Below are 22,704 nucleotides of genomic sequence, written 5' to 3'. Positions count from 1 at the left end.
TTGTCCGGCTGTTTTTGCAGCCTCACTGCCTCACAGTACTGATCAGTACCGTTCCACACAAGCGTAAAAGGGGCCCACTTCCTGTTACTGCTACATATTAAAAGAAGTTGTTCTTAACTGATGTGGTTTAATGCAAAGGGTTAATGTAGTTGGTCTTATGTTGATTAATTTTGGAACAAATCTGGATTTGTTGATTTTTATTTTGCAATATCACCAAAATAATAGCCCCACTTTTTTTGCTCATTGATTAACAGTGTTGGGTGTAATGCACTACACGGTAATGCGTTACTGTAGTCATATTACATTTTCAGTAACATGGTAGTGTAACGGTACTGTTCTAAATTCAGTAATCACATTACAGTTACAATTATGCTGTTACTTATGCTGAAAAAAGAAAAAAAGGAGGGGGGGGGGTCGCCTTGAAAGCATGAGTGATGTAAGGATTGCATGCGGACCCCAGTCCTGCAGCCAGAGCCTGATCTTCAACGGGTAACAGCTAAATTATGCTTTAGTGTTGGCAGTTAAGGGCTGCCGGTCTACCTGCAGAGAGTTGTTGATGGAGGCAGTATATGAACTATGTGCTGCGACTGGTCTGTGGGCCACTCTTGCTACAGCTGTTGTTGGTCTGTAAGCCAGCCGTGGAGAATAGCGAAGTTATAACATACAGAGAGCAACAGTTAAAAACAAAATCTCCTCTTTAGCCACTGTTTGAAATTTCCATGCTGTACTTTTTTATTTTTGGTGTTTATTTCCTGCGTCTCACATTCCTGGTGAACTCCACTGTCGCTCCTTTCCTTTTTCTTGCCCACTTGCCAACAACTACATTCATCCATGTTGAGAAATTTGCAGTTGGGATTCTGGAGGACTGGCACAGAGCGTGTTTGTGAACTTATCTCTGTTGACAAAAACCTCCCCAGACTGAAACAACCACAGGACCATAAAATAAGCATAACAGAGGCAGTGATGAGCAGTCAGGCCTGCAGCCTCCATTTGTACCGGTCTCTGTTTCCACGGTAGAATCTCTGTGGCGATCGCTTTGAAGTGTCTTTGGGCTAGTTTTCAGCTTTGCTTTGTGTTCAAAGAAACGAAAGATCCTGTGTGTCCTCATTCGGATCCGGATTTACGTCAGTGTGTGGGACTGTAGCTTTAGTTTAATATTCTTAACTGGTGTGACAGTGCATTTCAGGTCACATTACAGAGTACTGTGAAAGGAATATAATAAGTAGTGTAACAGATTAGTTAACAATTTTCATTACTTACAAAACCAATGTTGAATTTAGATACTTTTTTTATTTATTTCTGTTTATAAGTGGCTCTTCTACTCTGCGTGAGCCCTTGAAGCTCATTCACACACATTCATACAAGCACTTTTTTCTATGCTTGCGGTCTATCTAACAGGAATGAAACCAGCAACCTTCTGATTAGCAGACAATGTGCTCTGCCGCCATTTCAAACACATATCAGACATTTTTCACAAAAACAAGTACAGTTATCGTTTAGAAAATAAATCTTACATGGATTGGATTGCAGGGTTGGAATCCTGGAATTTACTGTAAATTGCCTCAATGTTCGTTTGCAGTAGAAGAACTCTGTTAATAGATGTATAAAGCAAAAGGAGAGTTTGGAATTGAAAATGTGGAAAGTTGCCATGTTCTACATTGTAAGGTCTTCTTCCTTGAGACTGCGTGGCATTGAAGTTGCTCGTCACAGCAGGACGTCATATGACTGCAGGCAGGTGACTGGAGTAGAAAACAAGCAAAGCAGGAGAGCAGAAGTGTAACACAGAAGACTATACGAAGATGTTAGCTGCTAAAGGTTGTGCACAGCTAAAATTTAACACCTTAGCTCCTCTTGTTTTAATCAATTCTTAACTGATCGAGTCACTTTGACATAATCCTGAAATATTCTGCAGGTGCCTCAGCTGTGCAGCAGAGGGCTTCTGTACACGTGTTGATCAAAACTGAATTTATAAAATTTGGCCGTGCCTCTAGCAAATCAGGTGACCATGAATAAATTTCATGTAAAAAGCTTGAGATGGACTGCAGAGGGGAATGTGGGATTTAGAAAAATATGAACATATAAAATTATGTATATGTTTAAAAATTATTCTTTAAATGAGCAATAAAATTCCAGGTTCAAATTGTAGTTAAATTAGCTGGACTGATTCTGATTTTGACTTTCAGACTCAACAAAAGGTACAACAGAAATAAAAATAATTGATAGTTCATCTTGAATGCGTCTTTATATTGTTTAATATTTGTATTATTTAAATTTGATTGCAGTTAAGTTTTAATCCAAGGAGGACTTTAACTCAACAAAAGGTCGTATCACTGCCTTTGATGCACGTTTGTGTAAAGACGCAGTCTCACATCATTTTGGAGGCAGAGTTAGCGTTTGAACTCTTTGATGTGGCATCAGAAATCCCAGTGGAAAGTGTGAAATGGATTTCCAAGAAGAGCAAAGAAAGAGCCTCCTACAGTTTGTTTTATTAATGAAATAAAGAAATTTACTGCATCATGTTTCAGTGTTTGGTGTTGGAGTAGCGAGAAAGTGTGTGCATGGTGATAACATATGTGAGTGTGTATAACTAAAGATAACATTTAAAAATAACAGAAAAGTTTTGATTTTTATTGTCGATATTATATTTATATCTATATTATTTATGTTATAGACCCTTAACTTAAACATTTCCTACTTTGTACTGTACCCGAACTAGTAAATAATGAAAGTTTAATATTGTTGGATAAATTGAATATTGCAGTATTTAAAACTTTCAAAGTTAGATGTTGGATAACATTATTTTAATATTTTATTATCACATTGTGAAGGTCACTCTGTTTGTGAGCTCTTAAATCAAATCTGGCTTTGTATTTATAAAACTGTCACTAAGAATCATCTGAATTCAAAAGGCTATATTTTTAAAGTTAGCTACCAACAACCACTTGAAATTCACAAAACCCCTTTTTTCTAATTATATATTTCAGTCGTTGCCATTAATAATTACTACTATAAATCAGTGGATAGAAATGTGGTTGTATGGTCGTATGTTCTCATTTCAATGTACGACTGCACAAAACAGTTATAAATAATAAATACTGCATCAGCTTACATTTACCTCTAAATAAAAAGTCCTATCCTTTAAAAATGTTCAGTCTGGCGAGAATCCAGTTGTTTTTCTTTCAGTTGCAATATAGTGGGATGTATGGGAGTGTAGCCCATCAAACACACTGGTGCTGTCTAGTTTCAAGTCTTATTGAACACAAAATGATGCTCCTTTTGTAAAATGTGGTCCCATTTATAGAGTAAAGCGGTGTATGACTCATACGGTGTGACTCATATGGTAGTGACTTGCTAATCATATGGTGGGGCAGGTGTATAATTAACAAGTTGCTGCTGTGTGAACGTGCAGTGTCGCTGGGTTTCTCCTTGTTTGTCACATCTGCTTTCAAAAGGATGATGAAGTTTGAGGTTTCAAAAATGGTAAATTTCAAACCGGTCAGTGTAATAGCATAATAAACAATAACTACTAACACTGCCCTTTTTTTCTCTGCATAGTTGTATATTTTCAAAGGTTTCATTTAACTGAACAGAATGACCAACTAGCACAGGTGAAAAGTGACTGCAGTTATTCAACTGAGCCTGGTTGCACTTGCGGTTTCTTCCTGTTAATAGAAGGTTTTCCCTTCCCACTGTCACCAAGTGTCTGGTCAAAGGGGTCGTTTGATTGTTGGGGTTTTTCTTATTATTGTTGAGTCTGTACCTTACAATATAAAACACTTTGAGAACTGTTGTTGTGATTTGGCACTAAAGGGTGGGCCATTTATATGGATACACCGTAATAAAATGGCAATGGTTGGTGATATTAAAGTCCTGTTTGTGGCACATTAGTATATGTGAGGGGGCAAACTCCTCAAGATGGGTGGTGACCATGGTGGCCATTTAGAAGTCGGCCATCTTGGATAGAACTTTTGTTTTTTCAATAGGAAGAGGGCCATGTGACACATCAAACTTATTGGTAATGTCACAAGAAAAACAATGGTGTGCTTGGTTTCAACGTAACTTTATTCTCTGGGATCTGGGTCATACTCGTTGAGATGCTGCAGTAGCTGGAGTTTGTAAGGGTGCCATTTGTGAGTAGCTAATATCTGCCGAAGGGATGTTCGACTAATGCCACTCTCCAGTGACATGTGGCGAGTGCTACGCTGTGGGCTTTCTTGCGTCCACATTTTGGAACCAGTTTCACGAAACTTAGCAAGCAGTTTGCTAACTGTAGCATGGGAGATGGGTGGTCTTGTAGGGTGTCTTGCATTGAAATCTGCTGCAATGACCCGGTTACTGCGTTCACCCGATATCAACACAATTTCGTTCTGCTCCTCACGTGTTAACCTCTTCGACATGTCAATGGCTGTGAACAAAGAGAAACTTGTAAATAACTAATGAAAGAATAAAGTTACGTTGAAACCAAGCACACCATTGTTTTTCTTGTGACATTACCAATAAGTTTGATGTGTCACATGGCCCTCTTCCTATTGAAAAAACAAAAGTTGTATCCAAGATGGCCGACTTCTAAATGGCCACCATGGTCACCACCCATCTTGAGGAGTTTGCCCCCTCACATATACTAATGTGCCACAAACAGGACTTTAATATCACCAACCATTGCCATTTTATTACGGTGTATCCATATAAATGGCCCACCCTGTAGTTTAAAAATGTTACTTTAACTGAAATCCATTTAAAAGAATGAAAGAATATCCTTCTCATGATGTCTGTGAAAAGAAAATTTGGTCCCTGAAGCCAAGAGGTTTTTCTAAGCCTCGACCCAAGTATCTCAGTCCCTTCCTTTGGCAGATTCAAATCTCAAACTCGAAACTCGATTTAAAGAGGACAAACTCGAAACTCGAAAATATCCTTCCATTAAGGTTTCAGGCTGGACAGTAGCCCAGTTACAACATGTCCTAAAAGAGAGAGGGACAAACTTTCTCTTTCTCTGCCATCTGTCCATCATTTGCAAACTGGCACCGGGTTGCCAGTTTGTTGCTCCACTATCCCTCCTTTCCAGTAAACAGCAGCAAACTTTTCTTGGCACTGCGTTGTCAGTTTCTCTGCCATTGCTCCCTATTTTCTTGCTTTCTCACACAAATAAAAGCTGCGCCTCTTTTTTAGGAGATCCGGACTCCACAGTGTGCATAATTCCTCAAGGCATACCTTCACTTCTCAAATGCTTTCACTAGCATCACTTAAACCCTCTCTCCTGGACACAGTCATTCAGGACAGCTACTTCAAGACAAACTCACATTTCTTCACAAGCCGTTGGGTCATTACCTGGAGCATCAAAAATCCCAGCATGCGCCCAGCAGCAGAGTTTCTGTTAAGAGTTGAGTCGCATCGCTATTCCTCTATCAATGTCTGTCATCGTCCAGAATTTCTTCTGATCTCTTCTCCTGCCATTCCTTCCAAATTTTTCCAGCACATGCGCCACTCAATGGAATCCCTGACCACCCCATCAAGGTCACGGGTTGCTTATCATTGCAAATGATTGCTTATCGTTGCTTATCAAACCTGCCTGCCTGCCAGTCATATTTTTTGGAACAGTCTTCAACCTTTGTAACATACAAGCATTACTGGTTCTAGGGCAGGGGTGTCCAACTCCAGTCCTCGAGAGCTACTGTCAACACAGCCGAGTCAAATGATTGGATCACCTCTTCAGCATGCCATCAAGTTTGGCAACAAGGCCTGGTAACAAGCCATTCATTTGATTCAGGTGTGTCGGAACAAAGATGCATTTAAAAGCTGCTGGACAGTAGCTCTCGAGGACTGGAGTTGGAAACCCCTGTTCTAGGGGATGCCCTCTCTGGGGATCTGTCTGGCCTGGGAGACACTACCAGTCCCCTCTGAGGCCTCCCCCAAACCTCAGTCTCTATTCAAGCCATCTGCCATCACCTACTAGAAATGCTGTCAAACCTAAAATGAGAATGTAGTCCCAGCTAGTGAAATCTGGCCCGTGTTTAGAATTGCCACTTGTGAAAAAATGTGACATGATGGAACAAAATAGACATTATTTTTGAAACCAGGAACCCAAGATTAGCATAGATAATCTGATATGAGTCTTAGCATCATATGATCTTCCACATATCCAAAGTTATAATGGCAGCAGGCTTCCTAAAATATTCTCTTCAGCATAATCCACATCTGCTTCTTCCTGTTTCCAGTCCAGGATAGATGTATAATCCCTCCAACACTTCCTGGATCTCCCCTCATTGCCCAGAAATCCTGGAATTCCATTTGAAAAAACCTCCGTGAAAGTGAAATTCTGAAATCTAGTGCTGGATAAAATCATCTGGAAGCAGGAAATTGTGGCCCCCTTCTGGAGCCAGACATGAATCCACATAACAGACCAGAATCTAATATGTTGTTATTATTATGAAACCATTTATGGTTTTCAGTAGCAGCTTGTTTCCCCGTCGCCACACTTCCGATGTCTTAGACCCGGAATAGCACATTAGAGACCTTTCTTCTCCACTTGGCTGCTCATAATTAGCGTTTAAAGGACACATAGTGAACGTGGCATCGACACCAACTTAAAGAAGTAATTAAACCGCTGATCCATCGGGCCAATCAGAACAGAGTGTTCTCCCCCCTGCCCGGGGTAAGATGTGAAGCAGCTTCGGAGCAGTGGAGCAGACATTCATTCATATGAAATTGTTGCGGCTCAACACAATGTGTGAGAGCAGCGTGAGATGGCAGCCATTTTAAATTAGTAAGCAAACAACATCAAACAATGCCAGAATCAATACACACACACACACACACACACTGCTTGCTGCACATGTTTTTATGGATTTCCACAGAAAAATGGTCAGTCTATAAAACTCTCCACCCCTGTGTGTGTGTGTGTGTGTGTGTGTGTGTGTGTGTGTGTGTGTGTGTGTGTGTGTGTGTGTCGATGCGGCAGATGCAAGCTCTTGTCTTCACCTTCCTCATCACATGGTTCACACACAGTGTGTGGTTGCCAAGACAACAGGTATTGGAGTGGATAGAGAGCCCTGGGATTGGTGTGTGTGTTTTGTGTGTGTGAGAGAGACAGGTGGAGTTACTGTGTATTCTGTGCTCGCTCTTCCTGCTGCTGCAGATTGATCGAGCTCTGAAATGGCACGAGCAGTGAAGCATGCAGCCAGGCTTTACCACGCTGTAGGACTCAAAGTGTGTGTTTGTGTGTGCTTGCAATGTGGGTTTTTAGGTATAATGATTTTAATGCGGTCACAGGATGTCGTCCAAGGTGACTCCTCAGAGGAAAAATGGTCATCATCTTCATCAGCAGTTGCACGAGGTAGAACAGACAAAGAGAGTGAAGATGAGGAAGAATAGGAAAATTAAGCAATGTTAATTAAAGTTAATCAATGCTGCAGTTTAGCATGTTAAACCAGAACCAGACCTATCAATTAAACTCATTATCTTGACTGTAGCGGTCGCCTAAGCGATAGACTTTGTTCTTTCACTGCAGGAGAAATCTGTGTTCTCTTAATAACATTAATAACATATAAAAGGCGTTCCTCTGCAAATACAGGCCCAGTTTGTGGCAAATAAACAATAAAGCAATAACGAGCTGCCTCTCCAGTGAGTCCCACTTTTAAAGAGAGCGTTCAGCAAACAGTGCTGAAAGAACTGTTGCAGAGGCAGCTGAATGATTTTGAGGACAACCACAACTACAAGCAATCTCCTGGAAATCCAAGCTGAAATAAGCGGCTGAATATCAGCGGCTGAGCTTACAAAAAAGGGCAAGTGCATTGTACACTTTTAAATCATTCTCTTGGATGAAAGGGATAAAAAAAAATGAGTTGTCTCTCAGTGGTTGCCTCTCTGTTGACCAAATTAACTGATTAGATGATCATTAAGCAGCTGCTACCCAGTGCCTGTCTATTTAAATCTGACCTGTTCACGTCTTGGTGTGCTCATGTCCTCCTGGGATCACGATTTTCTCTTTTGAAGTTGTTTTTAGACTGCTTGTATCAGTCTCAAGGTCAAAGTGGGCTCAGTAGTATATCACTTCTAGTTCAGTGACATATGTGGCTGGTAGACTGACAAATCTGTGATCAAATTTACCATCACTGAAACCATTTTAAAGCATTTACTACAGTAAGTATAGAATATAATCTGCATATTAAACTCTGAATCAGGAGTGACATGGTGCAAGATAAATTTATGTAAAAATATTTGATGGTTTCAGTGTGATACTCCTTTGTTTGAGTCTGCCCCATCCAGTGGCTTGAATCACTGTGCAGAGCAGGTTAAGGCAGGTGATGCTACATGGAGGATGTGGTTGGAGCAGGATGATGCAATCTTTGATCTCACGTCTAGGTCTCTGCAGACACTGCTCTGGAGTTCAGGCAATCTCCAGTTAATCACTGCAACCCTTATTTTCAGTTTAGCTTAATTCCTGGACACTGCATGTGTTCATTATTTAAAATAAATGCTGCTTTATCTCAGCACCAACAGTTCCGGTCTTTGAATGTCTGATTATTTTAAATGTGAAGGATGTGAAGAGTCAGACCTTTGTTCACATATGTATTTATATTTATTATATTTTTATTTATATAAAGTCAGCCAACAGAAACAACATGATGTAACAACTGCATTACATCAGCATCACTATGATATGTTTTTAATTTTGAGAAAAAGAAGGTGATCCTACAGATTTCTTTTTAATCTGTAAAACTCTGGAAGAGTCGCCAAGTCTCAAGCTTCATTTTGGTTTGTATAGGTGTATGTAGTATTAATATATATTTATGAATTTTCCACACAACTAGGTCTAACTTACCAGCGGACAGAAACGATTGCGAAAACAAATATTCGTTAAGTATATTTATTTTTTTCTTAATTATCCGTGTGCAGATGTGCGGACCCAGTTGGTGGAGCAGCAGCGCTGTCTGGAGCAGCAGACAGAGATGCGGGTCCAGCTGCTTCAGGACCTCCAGGATTTCTTCAGGAAGAAGGCTGAAATCGAAACAGAGTATTCGAGAAACCTGGAGAAGCTAGCCGAGAGGTTCATGGCCAAAACACGCAGCACGAAAGATCATCAGCAATACAAGTAGGCCTGCTTACCTGAGTACGCATGCATGTTTGCATGTTTCGGGGGGCACATATTTGTGTATTAAATGAAACACACAAAAATGTATTTACTGAAAGGGGACATATCAGGGATTTACTTTACCATAAATATTCATTTTTTATAACTTTTGGAGCTTTAAAACTGAGTTGGTTATTGCTAGCTGTTAGCCTAAGCTTAAGCTAATTTACTTACTTACTTTCCCATGTTTTTTTGAACCAAAGATATTAGTCAAGTTTATTCATTTTAATTCATTTTAATAATCCCTTATATCAGCGGTCCCCAACCTTTTTTGCGCCACGGACCGGTTTATGCCCGACAATATTTTCACGGACCGGCCTTTAAGGTGTTGCGGATAAATACAACAAAATAAAACTAGTACCGGTACCGAAAAAAAGAAAATTTATTCATAACACACGTGAAAAGACCAAGGAAAACCGAGTAAACGATAAAAACGATAACAAAATAACGCTGAAAACCGATAAAAACCCTGAAAACTATACATTTCACACGTGAGCCTCAACTCTCGCGGCCCGGTACCAAACAACTCACGGACTGGTACCGGTCCGAGGCCCGGGGGTTGGGGACCGCTGCCTTATAGCACTTCACATCAATAAGAAACATTTAAAACTATGGAGAAAAGTGTTTTAAGTAGGCTTTTTAAAAAGCTTGATAGCTTCTATTAGCATTGTAGCTAAAGCTCTTGCCCCTCCAGAATAAGATTAACCACATAGTAAGTTATTATTTTGCAGATAAATTACTTCAATATATATAAAACCTCCCAGTGATATATAAATAAGAAAAATAATTAATGGCTACAATGATAAAATAATTGAATATACATGATTCTGAAAAGTTCCACTCAGAATAAGTATGTTTGCTCGAGGTACTTTAAATGTATTTTAATACAACAAATTTAATAAAACTTTTCCAATATTAAGATATTTAATATTTGTTGGTTATAGGTTTATAATTTTTTCTTATCTTTGCCAATTTTCTTGATATTTGTTTGTTTTTGGTCCTCATGTGCCCCCATTTAAAAAAGAAAAAGAAAAAGGCATTGGTGTTTTTTTTTAGTTACTGCTCTCTGTTCTTTAAAAAATGTTATATATCCTATAACATACATCGGCACCTGGGTATTTGGACGTTATACATTTAGGTCATGAATAAAGTAATGATGAAATGATATAAATAAAAATAAAATACGATTCAGAATTTTGCATTCAAATACAGGCTGTTGATAGAAAATTTCTTAAAATGAAGCACAAAATATCTTTAAATACTTTTATTTCACATAAATTTTAAAATAAATTTTTATTTCACATCAGAAACAGATTACTAAATGTTTGAGGTGTGAAATAAACCGCAATGGAGTTTGAAAACAAAATATGGATGTGTGTGGTTGGAGGATGTGTTTGTGCGGGTGGTGGGGGGGCGCAAACATTTTTCTTGTAAAACAAAGGTGGGCCCAGCAAAAAAAGTTTGGGAACCACTGATCTAATATATGTGTTTACCGGGGAGTTTGTTCAAACCTTTACTATCTGTCAATGAAGCATAGGATAGCTACTTAACGGAAAAGAAAAGGCCAACAGTGGATATTAAGGGCTTGAACTCAAATGCATTTATCTTTTATCTAAATGATCCTCTCCACACAGTTTTAATAATCCACATATAAGTTGTATAAATGAGTGTTTTTGCTATGTTTAAGGCATCTCTCACTTTCCCTCTTCCAGAAAGGACCAGAATCTGCTCTCACCAGTCAACTGTTGGTATTTGCTGTTAAATCAGGTTAGTTTATGGTTTTGTGAATCTCCTCAAAGTCTTTTTGAAATCTCTGAGCTATGAATATACAATGAGGCATGTGCTGTTAAATGTAAGAAAAGCTGTTGCATTCGATCTTGTACTTAGCAAAGTGGCTGAAGCTTGTGCTCACCAACTATTAGAGGTTTTATTCAATCCTTTCAATCTTTCCTTGACATGTTCCCAATTCCTGTCCCAGAGAGACAAGCCATCAACAGTCTAAACGAGTACAGACCAATAGCACTTATATCAGTAGTCATGAAATGTCTGGAGAGACTTGTATCTCAATACATCAAAAACTGCCTCCCTCTTAACTTTGACCTGCACGAGTGAGCTCATGCACCAAACAGCCCTCCAGATTTCATTGAGCCATTTTGAATACCCAGGAAATTATCCTGGAATGCTCTTCCACCTTCACCACAATCGTCTCGTATATACTGGTTGGTAAAATATGTGACCTAGACCCCTCGCCCCCATCTGTACTGGGATTAAAGACTTCCTTACCAACCATCCACAAACGGTGAATGCTGGCCACCATCACACTTAGCACTGGCTCTCCTCAGAGCTGTGTGCTGAGTTCTCCTGTATGCCTTGTACACATATTTAATTTAGTTCAATTAGATTTTTATAACACCAAATCACAACAACAGTTGCCTCAAGAGACTAGTGTAAAGAACTTAAATAATAGAGAGAAACCTCAACAATCAGGCAGTCCTGTTTGAGCAAGCACTTGGAAACAGTGGGGAGGAAAAACTCCTTTTTAACAGGATGAAACCTCCGACAAAGTTTGATTCATATGTGGAGGTGAGTCAGCATACAGAGAGCTATCTGGGTGTTGCTAGCCCTCTTCTACGTCAGGGTTTCCTCAAATTCATGGGAACCAACATCGTGGAGAATCAGCAGTAACCCCATCAGAGACCAGGTTTACTGAGAATGCTCTGAAGGAACTACACAGAGGGAGAAACTGTTGGTGGCCTTCCAACGCTCCACTTTGAGAGTGTACTGCATCACAGTGTGGTAACAGCAGAGGTTTATCAGCACCACCCAGAGAAGCATCAGCTGCCCTTTCTAGAGGACATCTCCAGCTCTCTGTATCTCAGCAGGGCAAAGAAAATAATGCAAAACCTTTCCCGCCCTGGACTGCACTTGTCCAACCTGCTGCCTCCAGACAGACCAGACAGTACAGATACATAAAGAGCCGGAGCTAAAAACAGCTTCTTCCCCGTGGACCATCAGAACTCTGCTGTAAATAAAGGAGTGCAATAGCTGTTCTATAGGAAATGGCGTTCCGTTAAGTCCAGTCATGTCCTAAAGATGTGTGTCTGCCCTTAATGCTTTTATGCATTGTATAATTTTTAAAACCACATTTATTTATTTTTAAATACACTTATTCTTTTTCAGTCTTTTTACCTACAGTTTTGCACTGAATAGAATAGTTCTCAGAATCTTGTATAATTCCCCAAGGATTATTATTATTAGTAAATTATTATTGCTACTGTTGTTATTAATTATTATTATTATTATTACTATTACATTCTTTTATACCAATCTCTGTTTTCCAGGTGAGGAGGGAGAGTAAGGACCATGCCACCCTCAGTGACCTCTACCTAAACAACGTCATCTCCCGCCTCACACACATTAGCGAGGACTCGGCCCGCCTGCTGAAGAGGGTGAGCAAGATTATCATCACTATATACTTTGATATTTATGCAAACAAAATATCCTTCATGTGTTAGTCTGTTAGTAAAGGTTTCTCCACTTCTAAAAGAACAGAGGTCTTTATTTTTAATGCTTTGTATGTATTTGCTCGGGAGCATTTTTAGACTAATTTTGTTTACTTTGTCAAATAAATGAATGTAGCCTGGTCTCATAATTATATTTCTGTTGATATGTCGTAAAAACCTTATTTATCTAAGAATAATGAAAATCAGTGCAGGAATATTTTTTACATACGACAGAATGAGGTTTGTTGCTGCACCAGAAAAGTCGATTTCCTGTCTTTAGGACATTATTGTTACACAACTTTTAAGTTTTCACTTTTATTCAATATGTAACAATAGCACCACAGTGGATTCTTCTAAGCTGAAGTTAAAGAAGTACCATTAGATCAATAAGCAGTTGTTTTTTTTGAGTTAGTATCAAAAACAAAACAGAAAAGTCTACAAAAGTTAGTGTTGTGCTGACTTGTGTCGTTACATTATTCCGATGAAACCAGTCAAATCTTCACATTTATTTTTGCATTCTCACTCCCATTGAAGATTTTAATGTCTTCATCATCTTCAGCCTCCTGTCTTTTTGTCAGTCCCATCGTCTTCAAACCCAACATCACAGCAGGTCTCACTACCATCTTGTAAACCTTTCCTTTCATTCTCGCTGCTTTCCCTCTGTCGCCTGTCACTTCTGACACTTGTCTCCACCCACTCCACCCTGCCTGCACTCTCTCCTTCAGCCGCCTTGTGCACTGTCAGTTACTTTGAACGTTTGACCACGGTACTTTCACTATCTCCTTGCCTATCTACCTGTATCCATCTCACTCAAATGATTTCCAAAAAAAGGGTTTTTCCTTAGAATGTTTCTGTAATTGCTACATTTCCTTAATATCAAAGGACTTTTCGGTCAAAATTTTATGCAACTTACAAACTGATGCACTCTAGTTGCCTTTAAGAATGTTTTTGAGACACTATCAGAAGAAAAACAGCAAACTCAGAGTCTGAGAGCAAAAAAACAAGCTGAAACTCAGCTCAGCTGTTCATTCTCATTAAGTTCATCACGTCAGCTCATACTTTATTGCCATCAGAATATTGATTAGCAGCTGCTTTAAGCAAAGGATCTGAGCGCCTCTCCCTCAACTGTGTGTGTGCCCCTGCACAGAAACAGTGGTTATCCATCAGGCAGGCTGAACAGCAGCAGATATATAAATGAATCTGACCACACACAAACAAATGAATTCATAAATGAAACAAGCCGCGCTCCGCTGCCTGCTCTCAGACTGGATTTCTGTCTCATGCATTAAACAGCCGAGCAGTTTGGGAAAGAGCTATGTGGCAGCATTAATATTACATTATGCTAAATGACTGAGGAATCCCAGGATGGATGAATCCCGTTCCCATAGCGCCCGCTGAGAAAAGATCAGTTGAGCTTGTCGCCATGGCCACAGGGCTGTCGGTGTTGTCATGGCCACTCAGCTGTCTGTCTCTTCCTCTTCAGAGGAGAGTTTCTGAGAGGACGCGGCGATGTGATGGAGGTCTTGCTGTTTATAGCTGCTGGCAGTAGCTGCACTTTAGTTAGCATGAATAAAAGACGAGCCGGAAGCCAGATTAATAATGAACACGGCAAGCTAAAGTTGGAGGCGGGTAAAAGTACACCAGTGTGTGTGTGTTTAATTTGCCAAACTCCAGCAGAGCTCAGGGGAATACTGACTTTACTTTTTATTAAAATCAACTCTGCGACTTAAAGAAGCCGTATGAAAAAATAACAACCCCAGAGGTCTGCGCACACGGATGGTTTCCAGCACTGTAAAAATACATTAATGGTACTTTAGTGCTGTACTCGAGCACAGTACTGAGGTACTTGTGCTTAGAGCCACTTCTATAATCCGTAGTTTATATTAACAATTTATAAAGTGACAATGTGATTGGGCAGCTGTTCTCTGAAAAACTATAAAAAGCAGCTGTATCACGGGAAAAGTGAATTTTTAAATGTTTTACCTTAAAAATTAAGTGATTTAAGCATTAATAATTACAGTAGTCAAAACTAGGCTATTTATAAAATATAATAATAAATTTATACAGTACTTTCTTTAGCAAACTTATAAAGGAGTTCAGAGAAACTACTTATAAAATAAAACATAGATTCAGGATCACCTCTCAGTTGTGACCTCCGCTTGTATTTGAGTATGAAGTGGATGAAAGGAGAATTATCACCTCAAAGTCCGGAGGATTTGTTTTTTTCTGGGTGTAGGAGTTAAAATGAATTAAGTTTGTTTACTCTGGTCCAAATCGGTTGATGAGCTTTCTCCTTGTGGTTTGGTTTCTTTTCACACAGAGAAAAATTCAAACGACCTATAATGCGTCTGGCTTGGCACTTAGTACAGCAAAAGGGTCCTGGGTTCAAACGTAGGCGGGGCCCTTCTTATGCTTGTTAATGTTGTGATCATTCAGGTCAAAAAGATGTGAGTTGTTAGAGGATTGTTTCCTGTAAGTGTCATTGTATAAAGAGACAATTCTAAAATGGTGCATAAATCTGTGAATGTCTTTATTTGAGAATATGCTGGTAACAGGTTTCTCTTCTCATTTGTGTGCTTTAGAGTAAGGAGATCCTCTTCCAGCTTCAGGAAGACCTCATGAAGCTTCTGAATGAGCTTTACACCGTAAGTGGAACAAAAGTTATTCTTCCAAGGCTTTAAGACACAAGTTTTTTAATGTGTTAGTGTTAAACACATTTTTATGTGGTCTACAAATGCAACAAGAAAAGAATGCACTTCTAAACATTTCATTCATTTACGGTTAATCAGGTAATAAAGCAGTAAAAAACCAGACCAAGGAAGGATTCTTGTAAAATTTCAATCAGGTTTTTAAAGCTGTTATAGCTGGTGTTGGGGTCATTCCTCAATAATGGGTTGCACAATAATCATGCACAAAAATGACACATTAAATACACTAACAGCAAGTGTCTGACAGTCTTTTGTTGGCTCACTAACTGCCCCTCCCACTCCCACCTCTGCATCTTCAGCACTGTGAAAAAGTATTTACCCCCTTCCTGATTTCCTAGTCACTCCAAATCATTTGCCATCACCCCCAACCAGTCACAGCAGATGGCTGCCCCTCTTTGAGCCTGGTTGCACTGAAGGCAACTGTTGTTGTGATTTTGCGCTATACAAATATAATTGAATTGAATTGGCTTGTTTTTTTTTTCCACATTTGCCACACATACATTTTCAGATGACATAAAATTAACACAGCAAAAGAACATCATACCAACAGTCAATTGTGGCGATGGTGGTAGTATGACGGTCTGGGGTTGCTTTGCTGCTTCAGGACGACTGATAGAACCATTAATTATGTTTGCGGCCTCAAAATCCTGAAGCTATAATTTTGTGCACTGAAGCTCAAGGGCACTTGGGTCCTGCAGCAGGACGATTCGAAAGACAGCAGCAAGTTCACCTCTGGCTGCAAAAAAAAAGCTGTTTTGGAGTGGCCTAGACATAGTCTGGAATCAGACTGAGATACTTCGGCATGACCTTAAACACGCAGTTTATGCTGGAGAACCCTCCCATGTGGCTGAATTAAAACAATTCTTTAAAGAGGAGTGGGCCACTTCAAAAGCCTCATTTCCAGTTATCAAAAATGATTCATTGCAGTTTTTCACACATTAGTAGATGCTACCTTTCAAACATTAGCTGGCATTACAGTTTTTCTGTCTAAAGCTTTTTGTTTTCAATGCTTTAAACAGGTAAACAGGACCTGTTATGCTTTTGCTTTCCTGTCTTTTGAATGTTCATTTAAATCATGGCCAGAGTTACAAATAATGAAGTCAGTGCATGTGCAATTAATCACAGTGAGCAAAAAAATAGGTTTCAGCCAGGTTTTTTCTACTCTTGGATTTGTGTGGTGTCATAGAGAGCAGATATTCCTAATGTGGTTGTCTCAGAAAGCCCCACCCACCTGCTGTTCCAACTGTTTTTTTAACAATGAGGAGCCAATCATGAGAAAGCTGGCTGAAGGAGGAAAGAAGCCTATACGGCAGTTCCAGAGGATGAGGGGCTGCAGAGCAGTGATTCAGAGTTGATTCACCGCCCTGCAGAGCTATTCGAGTCCAAGAATGAAAATATGGTTCTGGAAATGAGCAGAATAGGTTCCTTTAATGGTAGTAACAGGGAACTGTCAAAGCAAAGTCAGTGGCTTCTTTTCACAGCTCTGAGAGCTTCCTTTATAAATGCAAAAATTGTCCTTTCTGCCTCACATTTCTCATCCATTCATTTTTTCTTCTGCTTTTTGTCTGACGTTATCCTTCTAGCCTGCTTTAAAGTAAAAAGTCTGCCTCCTGTTGGCTGCCAATTATCAGGTTTTTCTTCAGGTCAGAGCGCTGGCCTTAAAAGCTCCTTGTCCAAACACTAGAAATCAGATTAGAGCAGCGCTGATAACCTTGGGGGGATAAAAAAAAAGACAGTCGACCCCGGCTGCAGCGCACTGCTGTTTTCCTATTTGATTGGGCTATTATGGGCTGCTGTTGCCTAGGTGATGAAGACATATCATATGTACCACGCGGAGACGATCAGCGCAGAAACCAAGCTGCGGGAGGCGGAGCGGCAGGAGGGGCGCGTGAAGGGCGTGTCAGGGACTGGCGGAGGGGTGGAGCCTGTGTTTGGCCTGCGGATAGAAGAGCGCCACCAGAGACGCAACGCCGCCCGCAAGATGGAGAAAATGAGAGAGAAGGTAACAGTTTTATAGAGAAAGGAGACTGTGTTTCCTCTCAGGTGTCATCCAAAGCAACCAGATGGGTAACCTGTTCCTGCATGAGATATTTTAGAATGAGATACTTTCTTTATGTAATCCTAATACTTTCCACTTCTTGATTTCAACATGACTTGAAAGCAGAAAGGACTAATTATGAAAGCTATTTTTTTCTTCTTGTTGATCGCATTTGCAGAACAAACGAGGGGAATCGGTACACAAGAACCAGAAACCAACCATTTAATCTTCTTTATGTCTGTTTCTTTACTAGAGGAAGGCAAAGTACTCAGAGAACAAACTGAAGACCGTGAAAGCCAGAAATGAGTATCTGCTGACTCTGGAGGCCACCAACGCCTCGGTGTTCAAATACTATATCCACGACCTGCCCGATATCATAGATGTGAGTAAATTACAGAGTGTATTTGTGGCTCAAACCTTATATTCATCACTTAAAAAGGTTGTTAGGTTTGTAAGCCTAAATAGGAATTTGTTTGTTTAAAGGCAGTTTTAAAATGTATGGAGAGAGCTTTTATGAGATTATTTTTAGGGCCTCTGTTAATAGGAATAAAATTCCTTTAGATTTTTCCCATAGCGAATGTTACATCTATTACACTTGAAACTATGGTAGTACTTGAATTGCCTTGCAACTCTTAATTCTCTTAATAAACGTCACCAATTTCTACAAAATACATGCGGTCTTTTCCCTCTCGTGAATAAATCCCCATCTTTGTTTCAGTGCTGTGACCTTGGGTACCACTCCACTTTGAGCCGGGCACTGAGGACCTACCTGTCAGCTGAACTGAGCCTTGAAGCCTCCAGGAGGGCGGGTCTGGAGGTCCTGGAGGGGGCTGTGGAGGGCCTGGACCCTGCCCGTGACAGGCAGCGTCTGCTTGATCTCTACCCCACTGCTTTCTGCCCCCCACAGAACTTCAGCTTCCAGGCCCACATGGGCGACACAGTCAGTTTGCCCCTCTTTATGTCCTTTCAAAATAAGAGTCTGACACATATTATTAAATTTAAATGTTCACCACAGAGAATTTAGACCTCTGAACAGCCATTTTCCAATTGTCTTCTTTTTTGTTTCATACCAGGTGGCCCAGATCACCTCACAGCCGCAGGTCCAGTCTGAGCTCAGCCTCCGCCTCACACAGCTTCAGACCCGCCTGGCGTCTCTGAAGATAGAAAATGAGGAGGTCAGACACACAAGTACACCTCATAAAACTCAGGAAAACCATTTTGACATTAACTCTATTTTGAGTTACTAACTAGGACTACACTAAGATGGTTTATAAGCCATGTTTTCTAAGCAACTTCAGTAGGCCCACACAGAAGCTGATCTAATGTTTAATCCCAGATGGAAGAATTTAATCTGGAATATTTTTGACCGTTATGGTGCAGTTAGAGCTGTAATGTGGCTCAAAAGTCATCTGTGCCTGATATGTGTTACTGCAAGTGTTAATGTTGGCTAAGATGACATAACTCACCTGAAATCTGGCCCATATAAGGTGGACCTGAGACTGAGTCAACACCATCATTCGTTGCTAAAAGAGAACTGCAGATTTGCCCAATAATACCTGGGGCACTTATTGGTATTTGGACTAAGACTTCACATTTTTGTGTTTATTTTTATGGTCTCATCTCATGTACAGGAAGTTACCTCTTTTTCTTATTTTTTTCCCCTAATCCTTCTTAAAGCGCTGATCAAGAAAGTGCCTACCAGTAAGTTCAACAACAGATTTCTTTGAGCTGCTAAAAAAATATCATCACTGTGGACACAAATTTACTTGATGTTTGCACTAATCTGTCCTGTTGTCCATCTGAGATATTTAGCTCCAGCTTTAGAAATTAAAACAACATAGAGACTCTGGTAAAAGTGGCCAAAACCCCTCATTGATTATTAATAACTTTCTAACAGTTATAAACTTTGCACAAAGTTATAGTAATTTATACAGATTTAATGGGGTGATAATGTGGCATATGTAGCCTCTAAAAATAAAGTTGAACCATCTGATAGCTGTGTGGTGCTGCAGACTGCCGGTGTCCTCGCTGTTGTTGTGCACAGAGGGCAGCTGTTAACTCACCCCGAAGGGCATAAAAATGCTGAAGGAGTCTGGATTAATGAGCTGCATCTGCACATCTCAGCGGCTTACAACCCACACAAACACAAATTAAAAACACTCATAGACTCATTACTCTTGCTGTAAATATAAACACTCTTTGCATATGTAGCATATGTAAACACTGCACCTCCTTAGGCATTTTTGAAAACAAAGCCACGCCCATAAAAAAATGACAGTAATTCAGATGCATTGATCCATGGAGCTGTGCTGAGACTGAGTAATGTGTTCAGATCTTACAAAGTTGCTCTTCCATTTAATATCGGTAGAAAAACTCGAGTCCAGTAGACCAGCAGACATCACCAAATGCTGTGTTTGCTCCCTTGAGATGCTCTGCATGACCTTTACTGCAGAATATCGCATTTCTTTATCTTTGGTTCATTATCCATTTGCACTGAGAAGCTCTGTCTGATCAGTTTTGCAGCATTCAGCCAAATCTGAGGAGAGAGTACAGCTCTGTACACTTCACATTTCATCCTGCTGCTTCTATCACTAGTGGTCTGGTCCCACTGGTAGCCATACAGGCTCATGCCATAACGATGCCGCCACCATGTCGGACAGATGATGTGGTATGCTTTGGATCACGAGCTGTTTCTCCCCTTTTCCATACTTTTCTGATACAAATTCACCTTGATTCAGTTTCTCCTTTTATTCCAGAATTGAGCAGGCTCTTTCAGATGTTTCCTTGAGTGTAACCAGTGGTTTGCACCTTGTCATAAATCATAAATCCTCTGTATTTATATTCATGAAGGTGTCTTTTGATTGTAGACTTTGACAGTGATCTGCCTTCCACTTCAAAAGTGTTTTTTGACTTTGTTAAATGTTGTGAAGTTGTTTTGATTAACAATGAAAATCATTCTGTCATGATGCACTATAGTTGTCGTCTGTGGTCTTTCAGGAATTTTTTGTGATGCTGAGCGGACCAGTACATTAATTTGATGGCTTCTAAAGTTTCACTGATAGGTTTATTCTGGGTTTTCAGCCAAATGATGGCCTCCCTTATCTTCACTGACATCTCTTTGGACCTCATATTGAGAGTAACATGTAACGTGGATACTTACTATGCTGTTCCACTTTTCTGCCACCTTTCAGGTGAAGAAGACCTGGGGTGCAACTCTGACCACCTTGCAGGACATGACGGTGCTGGACGACTTTGACGTCTCCCAGAGCTTCACCCACAGCCCGTCTTCCGAGTCGGTGAAGTCCAGCGTGTCGGACGGCTACTTGAACAAACCCAGTCTGGCCAAGAGACGGGCGAACCAGCAGGAGACCGAGCTCTTCTACTTCTCTGTAAGCCCAGCAGAGCAGATTTGTTGTTTTTTTTTATTTGACACTGTTTTTCACCCCAAGTTACTCATATTAGATGAAGGTCGGTTTTGAAAGTAGCAAATATTAAATAAGTATAGAGTAAACAGTGGCATGACATCCAAAACAGACTACAGTTAGTCAGATAAATCAGATTTCAAATAAGTTGTTACAGCTGCAGAATACAGTTATACTTTAGATTTCTATATTAGTGTTTTGTTAACGTAGTTTCCTTTATAACACCACAAAATGCTGTCCTGCTTTTTTTTATTAATTTATGACATTTTTTAAATTTCAGATTCGTCTATCTTCTGGTGGTGTCTCTACATTCGCTTACTAGATGATTCAATGTGAAGTTCATTGTGCTTTTAGCTGCTTTACTTGCACTAATGTACAGTGTGTATTGTAATCACTGCATTCTGCATACTCATACTTTATTTTAGTTTGTATAATTTAGCCTTTGTGTTTGTCATTTATGTGATTTCCTATATTCAGAAATTCCGCGAGTACCTGGAGGGAAGTAATCTTATTTCCAAACTTCAGGCTAAACACGATATATTAAAGAAAGCATTGGCAGAGGGTAAGAGTCTCTCTCAGTCTTCTTTAGTCTTGTACTTTGTCAGACAGACTCTGATCAGCATTTCTTCACTTTTAAATCTTCTCCTTTTTTTCTTGCAGGATACAAAGCTGAACTGCTGACTACAAGGTAAGGTGCTTTCCTGTCGCATCGATAATAAGTGTTGTATCTCTTTGCTGTGCTTTGGCTCTCTAAAACTCTCATCTTTTGCTTTCTTTCTCCTTTTTGTACGTGTTTCAGCCGTGGGCGGAAGAACTCCCACAGCAAGCACCAGGTAAAGTTTGACCTCATCCAGGTTTTGAGGATTTGGGGAGGTGGGGGGTTCATGTTCTCCTCAACAGTAGTCAGTGCAAGATATCAGCAGCGCAATCTGCTAATTTGTCAAAGGCTACAATTTGGATTTGAAAGCCCAGAGGAGTGTAACCAATAAGCAGAAATATTAGCAATATAAATAAGGTTGTCATCTACAATGCAATGAAAGTGTATTAATGTTGCCCTCAGAACAGCAAGCTTAAGAAGCAATAATGACTCATTTTTAGGATTCATTTACCCATAGTATTACCCGTCCCTGCACCTGCACCATGTCAGACATTACTCGGGGCAGGAAAGATAACTTCTTGAACTTTTTATGCATACTTTTTGATCAATTGTTGGCTTAAAAGATAGCAGGACAGTGAAGCTGCACACACAATATCGATCATAAAACATTAGTAGTAATATCAGTGTATTAATGTAACACAGCAAAAACTACATTTCAAACATAAACATGTTAGTAAATGGCCTGCATTTGTATAGCGCTTTACTCAATCCCTAAGGACCCCAAAGCGCTTTACACGTTCAGTCATCCGCCCATTCACACACTGGTGATGGCAAGCTACCCAGTAGGAAAACATGGGGTTAGTATCTTGCCCAAGGATATTCGGCATGCAGCCAGCAGGCAGCCTGGGATCGAACCACCAACTTTCTGATTAGTGGCTGACCTGCTCTGCCACCTGAGCTACAGCCACCCCGCGAGTTTTACAATAATAAAGCAATTTACACCACAATTCTCTTTTCTGCTATGGTGAGCCATTAATCTCATAATCAAGGGATATACCATATAAATGTAATGTTTTTGCATGTCTGTTGATTGGTGCATGTCCACAACCTGTCTACACATAATACATTAATGTACATGAAAAAGATCTTCAAGAATCTTATAAATATAACAAAATTAAAAATACTCTGCACTCCAATTGCGTTTTTGTAGGATTCAACCAAAGCCATACCCTTGCTTGTGGAGAGCTGCATCCGCTACATCAACCTACATGGTGAGTGTCACTTTTCAGCTTTAAACAATGTGAAATA

At 40.0% G+C, this 22,704-nt stretch overlaps 1 protein-coding gene across 2 annotated transcripts in view; it reads left to right on the top strand.

Moving 5' to 3' along the window:
* The window catches only part of LOC146614977 (SLIT-ROBO Rho GTPase-activating protein 1-like), a 39,790-nt gene that overhangs the window by 6,040 nt on the left and 11,046 nt on the right, over positions 1–22,704 (top strand). For both annotated transcript variants that reach the window (XM_085376707.1, XM_085376706.1), the window contains exons 2-14: positions 8,893–9,088; positions 10,840–10,894; positions 12,469–12,576; positions 15,213–15,275; positions 17,143–17,340; positions 17,630–17,758; positions 18,095–18,316; positions 18,450–18,551; positions 20,568–20,765; positions 21,276–21,360; positions 21,459–21,486; positions 21,598–21,631; positions 22,607–22,667. In XM_085376707.1, the coding sequence (XP_085232833.1) occupies positions 8,893–9,088; positions 10,840–10,894; positions 12,469–12,576; positions 15,213–15,275; positions 17,143–17,340; positions 17,630–17,758; positions 18,095–18,316; positions 18,450–18,551; positions 20,568–20,765; positions 21,276–21,360; positions 21,459–21,486; positions 21,598–21,631; positions 22,607–22,667 (1,479 nt within the window). The remainder of the gene's footprint in view (positions 1–8,892; positions 9,089–10,839; positions 10,895–12,468; positions 12,577–15,212; positions 15,276–17,142; positions 17,341–17,629; positions 17,759–18,094; positions 18,317–18,449; positions 18,552–20,567; positions 20,766–21,275; positions 21,361–21,458; positions 21,487–21,597; positions 21,632–22,606; positions 22,668–22,704) is intronic.

Source organism: Diplotaxodon limnothrissa, linkage group LG17, assembly GCF_057381915.1.
Source record: "Diplotaxodon limnothrissa isolate DT_005_m linkage group LG17, D_limnothrissa_male_GT1.1, whole genome shotgun sequence".
In the NCBI taxonomy this organism is placed as follows: Eukaryota; Metazoa; Chordata; class Actinopteri; order Cichliformes; family Cichlidae; genus Diplotaxodon; species Diplotaxodon limnothrissa.
Note: the sequence above shows the minus strand (reverse complement) of the source record. Positions and strands in the feature narration are given on the sequence as shown.